Consider the following 17,649-nt stretch of genomic DNA (forward strand, 5'->3'; position numbering starts at 1 on the left):
CGACATAAGTGAGATTAAAATAGCGCCTGTGGGGAGGGCTTTGTGTATCTCCAAAAGAAAAAAAAGGAGAAAGGAAGAAAAAAAAGCCGAAGCAGTCACGTGATCGCATGCCGTAGTTCAAGATGGAGACTCGGCGATGTGGTGGAGGTAGCTGTTTACAATAATCACAACATGGCAAATACGACGACCTGCAGGACGTTTTAACGTTTACAGCGAGAGTTGTTACCCAACCTAAGATGTGCGTATGCCAGCTTCAGAACACGATGTTGTAAAGTTGTTTGTAAACAAAGACCACCTGAAGAATATTCAAGATTTAAAAAAAAAAAAGGCAAGCAGAGGAGAAAACAGCCAATGATCTTCATCGCAAATTCGATGTGAGAGAGGAGATCGATATGGCTCTGAGAGAGTTAAAAGTCTGCCTCTTGGGGGTGAGTAAGCATCGATATTTTTCAATCTGATTGTACATATGCACACTTTAACTGGAGCATTAATGGAGCTGTCCTGCTCTACTTCCACATAACACATACCTATACTTCTCTAATGGACCGTAATGAAAATTTCTGATATAGTGAGTGGCAATACAACCTCAAAATAAATAGATCTGCGCCAGTGATGACACTCATGCTTATCTACATTGAATTACACTCAGTAGCTGCACAAGGCATCAATCACTTGATCAACGTCCCATTCAAATTGTATTATCCACTACTGAAGGAACATCCTCACATCTTCTCTTCTCTGTCATCCACTTACAGGATTACATCAGCGTTGACAATATTAGTCAAGCTATTAGTGTCACTATTACTCAAATTAGAAAATAGTCAGCCTGCTGCTATTTTAAGAATAGATCAGGTAAATCTCAATCATTAGTGTCAATGTAAATTTAATATCTTTAAGTTCTGATCTCTTTTGGACAAAAACAAGACATTTGGCGCTGTCACATTGCTCTCTAGGAAACTATGCGTACATTCATACTCTAAAGTTGTGATAACCTGCAAAATCTCACTATTAACCCCTACAGCGGCTCTATTTTGATAGCAGGAAGACTTTGCTGGTTTGTATTTAGCGACGTCCTTTGCGTGGTGTGGTCACCTCTACCCTGTCACTGACGGTAATTTCTAACAGGAAACGTCATTCATAGGCCATGAGGGCTCTCTGAATGGAATGACCAGCATGAAAACAATGTCTGCTATGACACTGACAGTCATCTTTCAAATCACATTTTGTGCTGACTTGTCAGACAGGCCTTCCACCACCATCACTGAACAGCTTACATAAAAGTGGCTTGGGCACCTTTAGTAGAGTTTCCGTGACTCAAATCTATGGTGCGGTGAAGCTGCACTGCTGGTTTATTCGGCAGCTTACCAAAACATTTTGTGTTGATTTTTTTTGTCCCTTCATTTCAACACACATCTGTAGCTATGTTAGACAGCATTACTAGTCATTCCTGCAGTATTTATTTACAAATGAGGCTCATTAACTTAATGCATATTTTAATTGGAAATAAAGACACAACAAAACAGGATGATTAGCCATTCATTTTCTGTAGATCTACTAATAAGATTAAGATAGCATAGAGACAATAAGCTAGTTCATTAACTAGCAGACTGGAATTATGACAACCCTGATTATGTATCATTTTGGTCATCTTTAAGATAATTAAATTAGTTAAAACAAGATATGTTACTGAATAAATGGTTAACTGATGGACCACACAAACAAAACATCCATGTCTAGACTGCTACAGCAGCAGCATAAACCACCATTGTCTGTGGGCGTATCTCGTGATAACGCTCAGGTCAGACTTGTCCTCTTCTTTTTCTCCTAATGTAAACAATGTAAACCCTTTTCCCTCTTCCATAAGTAATTTACAGATTTATACCAGCAGTGGCAGGAAGGAAGAGGATCCCATAAAAATGTTTTAATATCCAGGCATATTGCCAAAGATTGTTCTCATATTCTTCAAGTACCATGTTTAGTAAGCATGATCTTTATTTTGTCTCTGCAGGATACTGGAGTTGGAAAGTCAAGTATTGTTTGGAGATTTGTGGAGGACAGCTTTGACCCAAACATTAATCCAACTATTGGGTATGTTTTGCTGCCTTCCACTTCCACAGAAGTTTTATTTTTTCCATCTCCCTCATTTGTTGTAGTTTTACAGGTCGTTATGATGCCCATTAGAGTTATCAGTTAACCACTGGCAAAGAAATGGGCATGAAAATCACTTCTTAAATAACTCGTTTGCTCCAGATTTCAAAATATCTGGACTTTCTTGTGTTCTTTGTCTGTGGCTAAACTAAGTAACTTTGGTGTCAAAGACTTTTTCATCCAACAAATTTTTGAACGTATTATGAACAATATTTGTTTTCTGACATTTTCGAACAAGGAACTAAGAAAACAGCTTTACAACTGAACTGTGCAGTTTTGACATTTAGCCTTTCATAGGGGGCGATCGTGGCTCAAGAGTTGGCAGTTTGTCTTGTAATTGGAAGATTGCCGGTTCGAGCCCCGGCTTGGACAGTCTCGGTCGTTGTGTCCTTGGGCGAGACACTTCACCCATTGCCTACTGGTGGTGGTCAGAGGGCCCGGTGGCGCCAGTGTCCGGCGGCCTCGCCTCTGTCAGTGTGCCCCAGGGCAGCTGTAGCTACAATGTAGCTGCCATCACCAGTGTGTGAATGTGTGTGTGACTGAACGTGTAAAGTGCTTTGGGGTCCTTAGGGACTATGTAAAGCGCTATATAAATACAGGCCATTTACCATTTCATAGGATAAATAAATGAGTTTTTCTATGTTATAACATTGTACAAAATAAAATCAAATTTTTCTTGCTTGAGCTCAAGTAACATAAACATCTTTAAAACTCAAGTTTGATATGTGGTGGCAGGAATTTTTAGTATTTTTTTAAACTTTTTTGTCAGCATACTTTTTAACAGGAGAAGAAATAATAAATACTAGATACAAACAGCTGCTCCACACACTTATTTTTGGCACTTTGAAATATCTGATGATTATTGGCAAACGGGTTGTTATTGAAATTTGTTCTTGAAATCTCCAGTTTTGTAATTGAGACCAAATGTTAGTTTTGCTGTCAGACTTAAAGAATCCAGTACTGAGCTGGCTCAGATTGATGTGATGTAAATCAGCTTTTTATTGCTAGAATACAGTTTAATGGTAAACAGGAAAAAAATCTGCAAGTGTTTATTTTTCAAATCTGCAATGTGTCATGTTTCTCTTCACCAGGGCATCCTTCATGACCAAAACAGTGCAATACCAAAATGAGCTGCACAAATTCCTGATCTGGGACACGGCAGGACAGGAGCGGGTTAGTATTATGTGCTGAGGTATTAATCGTAACAGCTTCAGTGAATAGTTTTTATATTACCATCAACCTGTTTGTAGTATTGAACGGTCTACTTATCCCCACCGTGTTCTTTGAAAGCATGTGAAAGAATTGCCCACACGTACATCATTCCTTAAACCAACCATAAGAAAACTGAATACTGCAGTTAGTCATAACTTCTGATAGGGGGCAATATTTACCTTACTATAAGTAGAATTCTTCCAGTTCACTTATAATCAACTTATTTTAGTACTCTTGTTCTAAGAGTTCCTTTTCCAAATTTTAATTTAGTGAGTGAAGTCACATAAAAAAGGTTACATTTTTTCCTTTTGTCGCCTTTGATCTCTCTCCCTTCCTCCTCTCTCCTCCTCGTAATTGTGTTAGTTTTTTAGAGACAAACAAAAAAGGGAACCACTGGCATTGTTTTGTTATTTTATGTTTTCACACTTCTCCAAAGTGTTGTTTGTCAGCAGTTTATATGCCGATGCAGCTCTTCTTATCTGATCTGCTCTGCTGTGTGTTTGTAAATATACATTATGAAATATTTTGCCACCCATGCAACGGTCAGAACTCGAATCACACTTTGCAAATGATATGCGATATAGGAGAGAAGCTGTATTTTGGCGTTTTCATTTAAGCCGGTGAAATCGACATGTAGCGTAAGGAACTGCTTTCGCTTGACTCACGCTATAGCCGACCTTTCTCTGCATTACATATCCACGCCACTTCCTTTTTTATGCTCAAGGCCTTCTCCTTTTCTCATGCGTAAGACTTTCTATTGTAATGTGGTACCCCTAGTGCTGCATTCGCTGGAGAGGTGAGATAAGATGCTGCTTGTGTTTTATTCCTCTGTTTTTTTGTGGACTTCAGGGACATTCAGGAAGCCAATTTAAAATCAGACAAGAGGATAAAACTCAAGCTTTCTGAGCTCACTGGCATGCGCTGCTGCTGTATCTTATCTTTGAGCCAGTGCCACTCTACGTCATCATGTCCTCTTTTTTTCTCCTTTGCTTTCATCTGTGCAACATTTTATTTCATTTTCTTCTGGGTTATTTTTTCCCTCTCATTTTTGTTCACTTTTTCATGCCCATGTAGCCTCTCGGTTTTCCAAGTGGCTCACATCTGCGACTGAAAAAGTAGCAACATTCCTTTGGTAGGTTTCGCATGTGTCTGCGTTTTTTTTTTTTTCCCCTACAAGACTGTTGTGGTATTTGGAGGCTTTTCATGGCTTGTTTTCTAACCTCGGTGGAGCTTTGGCCTATTGAAATCTGTGGAGTTGAGAACGAGGAACACAAAGCCAGCCAATGCATGTGAAAGGAGAGACTAGGGCAGAAAGGAAAGCTCAGTGATTTCCACAAGCAAAACCCATATCTCAAGACCAGATGAGGCCTTACGAGCACATCTGAGCCCAGCTGTCAACAGCCCATCCAGGCCTCCCCCTGGAGGACTGCTCCTTTTTACAGAAAACAAGCAAAAGGGAGCATGCGTCCTAACGGAATAGGAGGGTGCCTTTCATTACACACCCAGCTTGTGGTTTCTGCAATTAATCAGTACTCACTGGGCATCACTGGGGCTGTTTTCTGCACTGCTGTGTGGCCAATCGTCTGGCCTCACTATGATTGCTCTTTGGGTTAAAACACAGATAGACCACACAGGACTGGCGGTGGTGCAGCACAGCACTGGCCAGTGAAACAGACAGCACTCTCCTCAGTGCCTCTGCCAAATATCCCAGGCTGGATTCCTGTTGGTGGACGGGGCCAGTAACAACTATAATTATGTGGAATGTGTGCTTTCCTGAGGTAACGATGTCACTCCAAGATGGATAGTTTATTCCATCGTATTGTAAAGGAAAATAGAATTGGCGGGAAGGCAGGGTCATTCCAAGTGAAGGTCTTTCTGAGACATGAGCTGTTTCTTTTAAAATAAATATCATTAGTTAATACATGACACATGGTTTTATTGGCCTGTCAAAAGCCTCAGTGCAGAATTTACTGCAAGAAGGCATGAAGAGATTCTCCCTTTGTGATTTTTCATATCTTTAAGTGTCATTTTTTTTGCTCAAAAGCAGAACAAAACATGTTTAAACCCCTAATTATCTCTATTTCTTAACTGTTTTACATAATTATTTATAGTCTGTATGTGTTTCAGCAGGCATAGCAGTTCAGCAATAAACATTTGGGCTCTAAGTTATGTACAGTAAAGTATACATTAACAAAACAGTAAAATACATACACTATGGGGGTCTTGTACTCAAGAATAAAGGTAATACTATGGTCTGAAGCTACACCATTAAATCATAGTTAGGAATTTCTGTTTGTTAGGCAAAAAAAGTCAAAGAAAATAAAGTGCACAGTCTTTTTTTCTAGCCCAGAATCAACTGCAGCTGCAGGCAAAAGCTTGATCTCTGTCATTTCTAATATAGGAGAAGCTTGGGAAGTACTTTAAAATTGTAGCATAAATGTAGTTGCTTTGATTAGTGGAAATGAAGCTAAATCACTCACAAAATCTGCCGCCTGTTTGCAGATCTCAGTGCTCTCTTTTGACTGGTGTATCAGCTGCATTTAACCTCATTTGTTCCCTTCACATGTGGTTGAAGGTGTTTTTAAATATTATGACAGATCCCATTGTCGAAGTTAGTCCTTACTGTGCACAGAGAAGTATTTTACCAACAAAATACCAAATCCTGGCAAACCCCCAGCCTCCCAGGCAGCTATGGATTTAGAAATTTTTGCACATGCTGCTTTGATTACGCGGAGCTTTCTGACGTATTGGGCTAAGATCACATGTATAGTGTTCCATAAATATCCAAACTCTAACAGCTTTTGACACTTTCTGCTCATCTTTCTCTTGATAGCTTTCACATGTGTGAGGCAGTGGTGGAAAGACTTGCCATGTGCTCATTTTGAATAAAGCCTCTTGGATTATAGGCTCAGAATCCCAGGCCTTTAGTTTGTAAAATAGTACATCTTCTGTCTCCTTTGCCTATTTTTATACTCTCTGCTGAGTTTGATACAGTTAGCATAATTGAGTTTAAAGAAAGACGTGGCGATGTAACCGTCATAGGTCTGTGCCTATATAATGGATTATCCTAAGCCTGTGAAAAACATTGTTGAATGTCTGTGTGGTGCAGCTATACTGAAATTGTATATTTGGATCTCTTTTCATATCCAAAATTTAAAAACTAGGAGGAAGTGAGAGTAAATGATCATCAGAGATGGGTTGGGATTGTTCATTGAATAGAGTCATTTTAATTTTTGTTTTTATGCTGTTTTTGTTTAATTTCACATAGCTTCAAAGCTAAAGTCAGACTCTCTGATGTCACAATAAAATCAAGTTTAATAGACGATTAAGGTTCTTGACAGACGTTCTTGACTGATATAGGATGTTAGTCATCGTTGGCTTGTTTTTTACTTGGCTGTTCTTTGTCTCCCGATAGTTTCGTGCTCTGGCGCCCATGTACTACAGAGGTTCAGCAGCGGCAATCATTGTATATGACATCACAAAAGAGGTGATATTCACTTTTCCTCAGATACTAATCATCTCATGAGTGTTTAATTCACGTGTATTGAAAGAATTGTTTACTATTTTAGCAAATACAATGTCTTTGCCATTAATGACATACGTATTGAGAGGACTCTCATCACGTGAATCATCTAGCTTCAGTTAGCTTACTGTGAAGATTAGAAACAGGACTGTCCAAAGAAAATCTCCTCCTACCACCACCTCTAGATTTCACTGGTAAACATGTCATAAATTGTTTGCTTCATATTGATGAAGAAATTCTATCCAGGTGTTTTTCAGCTTTTGAGAAAGCTAGGTTGACTCTTTAGCTTCAGGCATCTGATAAGGATGCCTCCTGGAAACAAGTTTTGGACATGTCCAACTGGGAGAAGCAGATCATGCAGAAGAGTTTATATCTTCCGGCTGGCTTGGGAACACCTTGGCGTGCCACTCAGAAGAGCTAGAGGAGGTGGCCAGGGAGAACCAGGTCTGGGCATCTCTGCTTAGACTGTCGTCTCTGTAACCGTCCCCAATAAGCAGCAGAAAATGGGTGGGTGGGTGGATGGATGCATGGACAGGCTCCCCCCCCCCCTTTCTAGTCCTTACGCTAAGGCAAGATAAGTTGTACTTTATTTATCCAGACTTGGGATATTCCTGTTACCACAGCTAAAATTGAGTTAAACACAACAAACCTATAACAAGTGGCTTAAATTAAAAAGATTGGCATATTAAATAAAATACAATAAGACCAAAAATATGAAAAAAAAACCCACCCAAACTAATCCATCGAGCCATCCATTGTCTTAACCCCTTATTTGATTCAGGGTCAGTGAGAGGGTGGAGTTGGGGGAGAGGCAGGGTACACCTCGGAGAGGTCACCAGTCTATCATAGGCTTAACATAGCGTAACAGACAGCCATTTACACTCTCCTTCACACCTACTGCCAATTCTGAATAACTGTTTAAGGCAGAGTACCCACAGAGAACCCACGTATGCATAGGGAGTACATGCAGAAGGGCCACAGACAGTCTGCCTGTGAGGTGACAGTGACTGCTCCACCATGCCGTCCCAAGTGAAAATAAATAAGTAATTTATCCATAACTATACCATAACTGGTTTTGATTATCTCATTTAACTCTCTTGACTTCCAGCCTGTTCCTTAAACTTCCACAGTAGATACTGTGTGCTTGTCTTAGTATTGTTTTATTCAGTATCACACCTTACTAACCTGTGCCATCAGGACTCCTTCCAAACACTGAAGAACTGGGTGAAAGAGCTCCGCCAACATGGCCCTCCTAATATAGTTGTCGCAATCGCTGGGAACAAATGTGACCTGTCAGATGCCAGGTAAACCTCAGCTGTGCTGTGAACACTTCTCGTATTCACTGTGATTATGAGCCCTCATTTAACATCAGTAGAGAATTTTGTTTGATAGAGTAGAAAAATATTGTGCGGAGGATGTATCGTGACCTTTTCTGTCAGAATAATATTTAATGTTTGCCTCAGAAATGCCATGAAGCCTGTTCTGTACTGTAAATATAGGCATATGTGTATTAAAGTCTCATTTGTCTTGACCTTTTATCATTATAGGAATTTAAAATGTAGATTACTGGGTTCAAAGTTCTAGTTATTTTTAGTGGATTTAATAAGCTCTAATGGTATTTATCCTTTCCTATGTTGTTGTTGTTGTTGGGTTTTTTTGGCTCAGACTTATCCATGAAATTGCAAAATCTTCTCCATAACGTCTGTAGAAAAACATTTGATGGTTATCAGGTCAGGCATGAAATCTGAGAAACTGTGTACAAATTGCAACATAATATTTCTGACACATCTCCCGCATCTCCAGGGAAGTGCCAGAGAAGGATGCCAAGGACTATGCTGACTCCATCCATGCCATCTTTGTAGAAACCAGCGCCAAGAATGCCATTAACATCAACGAGGTGTTTGTAGAGATAAGTGAGTGTGTTTCTTGTATATTTGGTCGTGCGGGCCCGAACAGCCACAGGATCTTGCGATGATAAATCAAGCAATGAATAGCATTTAAAAAAAATACTGTCTATTAGAGACATAATTTTGTAATGTTTAGTTGTTGTTTTATGTGTGGGAGTTGGAAGTAAAGCAGAATCCACTTAATCATAACACGTTGAGACTTAAAAAAATTGAGGAGACAAGTGGAGAGAGGAGCAGTTGATCCAGTTCTGCCAAAATAACACACAAACTAGAGTTTCACTGAACAAAAAAACAACGTACACTGTATATAATGTACATATTTCTCTGATATTTTCACCACAATCTTACTACGAATACTTTAGAGCCATGGGTAGTACTTTGTAAATACACTGTACACTCAAAATTAAAGTGATTATAGTTTGCCTGAAGAATTCTTATGAGCAGTTATACTACTTGCTAAATTAACAAGCTTACAACTCTACTGGATACTCGGGGTATGTTTAATGAAACTCTGGTCGGTCAAGATTAGTCAGTATAAAGTGAGAAATCTCAGAACATAAAGAAATTAAGGAGTATTTATTTGAAAAAACCCAATTAGTAACATGCAACATGAACACAACTACTCTGCAGTAGCTTTTGGCTTCTTTTTGAAAGATGCTTTAAAAGAAACCGATGTTTAGTCTAAACTCTACTTAAAGTTTTATATCAGGAGTCCCAGATGTAATAATACACAATGCAGTATTTTGTACTGCTGTCACCATCTACAATGAATACTACCATATCTCGCAGTGCAGTCAAACTTGAGCTTCACTAAACACTAAACTGAGACATATCTACGCTGTAGATATGTCTCAGTTCCATACTGCATACAAGATGGACCCAGACCGTTATTAAGGCTACTCCTATTAAAACCTATTTAAAACTAAAGATTTAACCATTAAAATCTATTTTTGGGGTTTAGGAATGCAAGCAAATAACTGTAATTTGACAGCCTAATCAAAAGTACTTACGTGTTTTACAATTTTTCCTGAATTTTTGTTAACCAGAAAATTTGAACAGTCATGGATAACAAAAATTAAACTGTAGCATTAAAAAATATCAATTAATGAATTTGCACAAAATGGTGAATTAACCATTACAGAAATATAAAATATAATTTTGGGTAATTACCAGTACTGTTCATTTTTGGATGGTAGTTGAATATAGGGCTGTGCGATATGACCAAAATCTCATATCCCGATATAAGAATTCTATCGTCCGATAACGATATAAATCACACAAATGTATCATTTTCTGTAAATTCTGTGAATCTCGGGCAGCTCGACTTGCGGGAAGTGTTTCGAGTCGAGTGTTTTAACCGATGCATGAAACTATACATTTTTAGACATAAGTTGTAAAGGCCGCCGTTTTCTTTGTGAGTATTTATTACACTGCGTGCTGCGGGGAACAGCCTGTTCTAACGTTTGAGTCTAAGGTTTATTTTTTAGCACCTGGCGGCTCTTTTTTAATTCTCATGCGTAAATAATCTGCTCTTTCACGTGATTCAGTTTATTTTGAAAAGTCTCAACAGGATCTTGAGCTTTATTGTGAAAGGTTTATGTGGAACATAAACAAGCAGACACGCGATGCTGTTGACGTCATTGTTGCTAACCACAAAGCATAAAAACAGGCGCTTGTCCATCTGTAGTGTGGTTATATAAAATATAAGAGAAAGAGAGAACTTTAAGAAATTAATATAGCCACTACAGTGACCGTCAAAACGATGAAAAAATATTGCCGTAAAGAGTTTATTTTGCGACACCACGAAACAAACGATAGCGTAAAATGAAATGATAGACGTTTTTATATCGTCATCCGATATATATCGTTATATCGAACAGCCCTAGTTGAATACATTTGTTATACACTAATTCATGCAAAGCTACCTTAATAGTCCAAGAAAAAGAAAACAAGTAGCAGGAAATGAACACAACAGGTTCCCTTAAACATTATATAGAAAATCACCAGTGTCTAAAATGTTCACTGTATATTCCTCTATGTAGAACTTCTCTGGAAGTGTTAGTGAAGAAGTGAATGAGTGCATTAACCTGGGACACAACTACAGTTTTATTATAAATGCTGTGTGATGTTGCACTAAACAAATCTTTAAATTTGAAATAAATAAAATATTGTTTAAGAGTAAAAGATAAAAGTGAACAACCTGAAATAGAAAAAGGTAGGCTGATACCTTTATGTGTGTGTCTTCTCTAAGGTAAGCGCATCCCTGTTGTAGACGAAGCTGGAGGCTCTTCAGCAAGAGGTTTCAAATTGGGTCGTCAGGCCTCAGAGTCTCGCAGGACGTGCTGCTGATGACGCTGGTGACTGTCTTCCCTCCCCTCCAACGTCACCTGTGATACAAGCTTTGCCCATTTTCTTTTTTCTGGCCTGCTTCAGCTTAAAGCCACGGCAAACCCTCAAACGCCTGCACCACAGACACCCGAGTGGGTCAGTGACACTCGGAGAGTTGTAGCAAATATATTTTCATGGCAGTCAAAAACAGCAGGTCATTGTGTTTTGTTTGAAAACTCCTAGCCGGAGAAAATCAGTTCTCAGGTTTACTGAGAATTAACAAACAGCGATGCCAGTGACATGCATACATGCAATTTTCTCTCTCTGGTGCATTATAACTCTAAATTCCTCAGCTTAACTGTACATCTACAGACTGATGGATGCATTCAGTCGTTTATAATTGTACATTTGTACAGATCTACTATCTTTCAACCAAAAACATGAAATGAAGTGGTTAAATCTTGAAAACTTATTTTCATAGTACTTAAGTTATTGCCTTTCTTTTGGGAGATCTCTCTCCAAGCATTCTGAAAGAACCAAAAGTGTGAATTTAATATTTTATATAAGATTTTGAAGGAAAAAAAATGATGTTAGTCATCCTAATAAAAAGCCTGGCTCTCCCTGTGATCCTTTCATCGCAGCGTCAGTCGTTTCCAGCCACAGTCCACTCCAAGAAGGATTGTGCACGCTTAATTTAAATTTTATTGTGTGATTGCTGCTTTAACCGAGGCAAAATACCAGTGGGATGTTTTGATGTAAACCACAATCACACAGTAAAAGAAGCAGAAATGAAAGATGTGTGGGAGCCTTCTTCCTTTACATTGGAGAAATAGTTCAGCTTTTTGGAAAATTGATATTGCTGTCATGTCTAAATGGTAAATATGTGGCTGGAGCCAGGAGAGAGTCAGGCTTGGTGTTTTTAACCGGCTGACTGCCAGTGGTTTATACGTGATGGACAGACTCCTGTTGTTTGTCTAGCACTCTGCCGGAAAACAAATAAGCATTTTTCCCTGAAATTTAGCTTTTCCTTTTATTGTCAGCTTTGATCTTTTTCTCTCTGTGGCTTAGAAAGATGTTTTCACTGCCACTTGTTCCCAAGAATGACAACAAATTTCACCGTCTATGATTAGAGGAACCTCATTATCAGACCCTCCCTGTGATGGTGCTGTAATCAGGACAAAATACTCACTCTTGATTATTATATGATAAGAGTTCCAGCTGCTCACATCTGTTCCCCATTTCCCTTTATAATCACTGAAGAAGTCTTTACAGCATCCTGTGTATGAAGTGCTTCATAATGCCCAAGGTACAGAGCATCCTGCCAGTCCCCCTTTTTTTTCTTATCCCATTGTAACGTTTCACTGGCAAACACGCCTGTCTTTACTCTTTTGCTGCTACTTTACAACACTTTAACAAGGGAGGTTGATTTTTGTGAGGACTTGCCAAATTCTTTAATTGTCCCATAAACATTTTTCATCTTTCCTTTTTTGGTTTCTTTTTTTTTTCTCACCACATAATCAGCCCCAGCTCACACATCCAATGTTGTTTTACTACTTGGCCTCTGATGAAAACAGCAAGAGCTGGAAACTAAACCTCGTCGAGAGGAAACTCATATTTTAGAGCTTAAATCTCCCGTTAGGAGAAGGTTATGGGTAGAGAATTAGACATGGCGCTGTGTCGACATGCTGACCCCTTAATGAACCTTGGCCTGTATTTTGTCCTGAATTACACACTGTGTGCTTTGTTCCAGAATCTCCTTTCTGATTTTCCTTTTCTTTCAGCTTTTCTGCCTTATTCTTCTAAACCCCAGGCTCTCGATGCACGGCTGAACTGAGATCTGGTACTGTATACCACGTATGTCCTTCGGATCCTGTTGGTTGTGGGGTCATATTGTGATTGGTTTAGATGCCATAATTCCTGCAGCAATCTTTATGTGGGTTATAGACTGTATATGAAAGATGACATCATCCATTCATTTCTGGATTTCTCCATTTTAAATGCTCAACTTTTTCTGGCAGATCGTGGAGTGCCAAGTTAATGCTAACTTGGTTGACTGGCTCCATTGATAAAATACTTGAATTTTAATCACTAAAACTGACTCACAAAAGGTTTAGCCAGACTAAGCACAGCAGGGGCCTTATTATCTGTTTGATAATTCCAATAAAAGTTATTCTAAAAGACGTCAATACCGCAAACATAGTGGAGAGCTCCAATTTATGCTTGTGTCGGCACAGCTGGGACGCTTCAAACCCCTAACTTTAACCAAATCAGAATGATTATAAGAGAAAAACACTCACCCTTCCAGTTGTTATGAAAGAGAAAGTTAGGTATATAGACCACACATATTTGTTGAACTTTTGAGGCTGTTGATATGCTTGTGCCAAAGATGAAGGTAGACATTGACTCCTTTTTGGCCTCAAGCAGCCACTAAAGAAACTGCAGGAAGAGTTTTTGATTCATTGTCTTTAATGAAACTTGTTATCCCACTGAAACTTTTTTTTTTCCCCATAAGTGAATTTTTCGGGTGTTGTCCCAAAAGTTTGACTCATAATTTCAAGTTATTTTCTCAGAGGTCTGAAATTTTGAGATAATAAGCTGAAATTTTAACTTGTGGGTAGTAATTTTTTATTTTTTATTTTTTTTTGGGGGGGGGTTCAGTGGCCAAAAATAGCCAGAATCTCGCTCAGTCTATAAAAAGGTTGGCCTGAAATCTAAGTCTTGAGCCTATACTGACTAATTTTATCCTTATCTGAATCTCTTGAGTCATTTTATTCGCCAAACCTCTTTTCAAAATTTGAAAAAAAAAAAAGGTACAGATGTGAGCTTAATTTGTTTTTCTGTCCACACAAACAACTATTTGCCTTGCATCATCTGAAATGTTTCTGTTACTGATGAGTTGTGTAGTGAGTGGTGCTGCATAATGTTCAGGAGTTGGGAGTCGAGTGCAATAGAATTAATTATGACACACTCTAAATGTGACCTAAAAACAAGGGAAATCAGTCCAGAGTGATCCTCGTGTAAAAATGCAGTCTTTGTTCCTTTTTCTTTTATGTTGATTTAATTGCAGTTTTGCTCAAAAATACAGACTGGTGACAAATTAAAAGAAAAACAGTCATAGTAAGGCATACCACATACCACCAAGACAGCTTCAAAGCAAGTTCCCACCACTTTCCATGATCTCTTTAACTCCAATGGAGGCATTGGACACCTTTTATTGATGAAGATTAGTGTTAGGGTTAATGAATAATTGATTTTAAGATTTTTCACTTAATTTGTCACCCATCTGTAGTCGACCGGAGGGGCAGTGTGACTGGGTCAAACCTTGAAAGCCAGAGGAGAAAATGTAAACTTTTAATTGGCTCTGCTATCTGTGATAATTCACCCAGCACTACATTAAACCTACATTAACTCGAGCCAATACTTACCACAGTGTTACCTATTTTTATTCAAAAGGGAAATCACGCTGTTACATTAAAAGCTGCACTTTGACTTTTTTGTATTGGCTCATATTACTAACATTCTGCCTGTAGTGTGTTATCTCTGTGAAGTCACTCGATGAAATAATTCTGTAAAGCCTCAGACTTCTTAATATCCCCTGATGTTGCTTTAGGTTTTGACTGTGTGTTTGATTCTTATTGCCAAATAATGTCAAAGCCATGTTACCACAACACGCATACTTAACCTCTTCTGTTTTTAAAATTCTGATTTAAGTTAAGTGCTAATCACATGACTGCTTAGAATGTTTAAGGTTTGATTATTAATTATGCCGCACATTATTTCCCCCCATTTGGAAACACGAGGCATGAATAGAAGTTGTGTGCCTGTAGTTTTGCATTGGAAAAATATCGATAGTCTTGGGCTGGCCCTGGGAATATGCTTAAGCTATGTTATGTATCTTTTACAGTGTACATATGTACCATCAAATTGCACACAAATCAATAACTCTATTCGAAGCCGGATGTGTGAAGAAAAAAATATACCTGTACACCATTTGTAGTAAAATCATCAGCAGTGTAGTTACCATATTTAGCTTTTTGCTATATTTCATACTGATTGTAACATATCCCTGAAAACACTTGTTTGCAGTGTAATTCGAAATGCGTGAAAAGGGAATTGTCATTTGTTTACTAATAAAAGATTTCCAAAAATAAGTGTATGACTGCAGCCTGTAGGAAGTGTTCTTTCTTTTGTGTGCAGATGTGTGCATTTCGATGTTCCTTAGGATACAGTGACGGTGTTAGTGACTGTTTATGCTTTTCAGTTAGCAACCAGCTGCAGGGCTATATATATATATATATATATATATATATAAGAATGACACTTGAGATATGTGGTTGACAGGCAGATGGCTGAGAAGGAACACACATTTAACAACCTCTGAATACTTATTAAACAGAAATATATACAAAACATTCAACTTATTCAGTGGTTGAATTTTAATAGCACATTTTTGGGATTGGCGGCACGGTGGTTAGCACTGTTGCCGCACAGCAAGAAGGTCCTGAGTTCAATTCCACCATCAGGCCGGGGTCTTTCTGTGTGGAGTTTGCATGTTCTCCCCGTGTTTGCGTGGGTTCCCTCCGGGTACTCCGGCTTCCTCCCACCGTCCAAAGACATGCAGCTTGTGGGGATAGGTTAATTGGATAATACAAATTGTCACTAGGTGTGAATGGTTGTCTGTCCCTGTGACAGACTGGCGACCTGTCCAGGGTGTACCCCGCCTTTCGCCCTATGACAGCTGGGATAGGCTCCAGCGCCCCCCGCGACCCTGAAAAGGATAAGCGGAAGCGAATGGATGGATGGATGGATGGACATTTTTGGGATTGATCAAGTCAATATAATGAGTAGAAATTCTGCACTATGTCTACATATTTATACATCTGTAATAATTTAAGGCACATCTTTCATCACATTCAGAGATGCAAGCAGATCCCCTGGTTTAATTAGATGTGACCAGTGTTCAGTAGTCATTAATTTACACCGGTATTCAAAACATTCAACATGTTGGGACATGAGATCACAGTTCATTATTGTGCCACCATGATTTTTTTTTCCATTTTCTTTTTTTAATTTTCTGGACTACACAATTCAAGTTGATTTTGATTTCCAACAATTGTTGCAAGAAATAATCTATGAAAAACAATCTCATTTTCCCTGGATGATTGAGCATGCATCAAGATATGAAAAACTATATATACTATATTTCAATATCTCACCTGCTCTCTTTAAGAAAAATCTAACAAACTGATAGAAGACATTCATTCAGATTTTGGTCCATACTGACGCGATAGCATCACACAGTTACTGCAGATTTGTCGCCTGCTTCTTTAAAGCAATATCGGAGACTAATAATATCACTCGCACAAGAACTATGTGTACTTTTTACTAACTTTGTCATATTTTGCTGACAATAGTTAAGTACTTTTATTTTAGTACGGTGCATAACGACGACTTGTACGGTTGATTTGTTTTTATTTGTTGATAATGTAGGGGAGACCGGGGATAGTTGTAACGTGGGTCAGTTGTAACACTTCCAATTTCTCCAATCAGGGCTAAGTTTCAAATGATGTGACTCATCCTGTGCATGCCCAATTCAGTTCTGCTATCACATGTGAAAAATCAGCACATTTTGTCAAACACAGACAATTTAACACGAAAAAAAGTAATTTGTATGCCAAAAAGTTTTTCTACTTTATTTCAATTTCTAATAGCATTATCTGCTTTGCAGTTAAACTCATCAAACTTGAATTATGTTATTTGTATGTCTATGGGGATATATTCTGTGTAGGTCTTTAGTGCTAATGTTTTAGCCGTTGGCTGTAATGTATAGGCTATAGGAGTCTGGGTCAGTTGTAACAGCAACAGTCTGGGTTAGTTGTAACAATAATGCAGATGTTATAACTTACCACACTATTACTTTAACTTATATTAAACAAGTTGGGGCAACGACATCAGCTGAGAGAGGTTCACTGGTCACATTTGTATATGCGGTTAATGCCATTGGCAACACAATTCCTCCACTGTTTGTGTTCCCACACATACATTATGCAGACCTCTGTGTCAGAGATGGACCAGTAGGAAGTACTGGTAGTGGAAATAAGTCAGGATGGGTGCAAGAAACAGATTTCCTCATCTTTCTGAAGCACTTTGCAAACCACACCAAGGTAAGCCCTGAAAAAAATAATGGAATTGCGATGCTGGTGAACAACTACATTTTTTCAGCTTCATTGTTATGTTCAAAATTGGTGCAAGAGTTGTAGGTTATAATGCCCACTGAGCCAATGAGGCCAAACTCAAGGAAGACCAACCAAAATTAATGAAATATTCATTTGCAGAAAATTCCATAATTTGTCTTTTTTGGGGGGTTGGAATATGCTCAAAAGTTAGATTTCTGCATTCTGTCACACACACACACACAGCTACATAAATGGCTCTAAGTACAGTCATGTGTTGAATAAACAAAGATTACATGTTAATATTTTGTTAGTACCCTTATTTCATTGTGTTACATTTTACCCCAGGATATGTTAC

At 38.5% G+C, this 17,649-nt stretch overlaps 1 protein-coding gene across 1 annotated transcript; it reads left to right on the forward strand.

Moving 5' to 3' along the window:
• Positions 1 to 93: 93 nt before the first annotated feature.
• Positions 94 to 15,274, forward strand: rab22a (RAB22A, member RAS oncogene family). Its single transcript, XM_026166923.1, has 7 exons — positions 94 to 428; positions 2,009 to 2,088; positions 3,240 to 3,321; positions 6,776 to 6,847; positions 8,081 to 8,187; positions 8,687 to 8,796; positions 11,042 to 15,274. The coding sequence occupies exons 1-7, from the start codon at positions 393 to 395 to the stop codon at positions 11,137 to 11,139; spliced, it is 585 nt and encodes a 194-aa protein (XP_026022708.1). The 5' UTR covers positions 94 to 392; the 3' UTR covers positions 11,140 to 15,274.
• The last annotated feature ends 2,375 nt before the right edge of the window (positions 15,275 to 17,649 follow it).

Source organism: Astatotilapia calliptera, chromosome 5 (genome assembly GCF_900246225.1).
Source record: "Astatotilapia calliptera chromosome 5, fAstCal1.2, whole genome shotgun sequence".
Taxonomy (NCBI): Eukaryota; Metazoa; Chordata; class Actinopteri; order Cichliformes; family Cichlidae; genus Astatotilapia; species Astatotilapia calliptera.

What these genes read in the sequence shown, in the direction of transcription:
- rab22a (XM_026166923.1), top strand. Translation starts at nt 393, where the DNA reads ATGGCTCTGAGAGAGTTAAAAGTCTGCCTCTTGGGG. An exon ending in ACACGGCAGGACAGGAGCGG is followed by an intron (nt 3,322 to 6,775) that starts GTTAGTATTATG and finishes GTCTCCCGATAG; the next exon opens with TTTCGTGCTCTGGCGCCCAT. An exon ending in CGAGGTGTTTGTAGAGATAA is followed by an intron (nt 8,797 to 11,041) that starts GTGAGTGTGTTT and finishes GTCTTCTCTAAG; the next exon opens with GTAAGCGCATCCCTGTTGTA.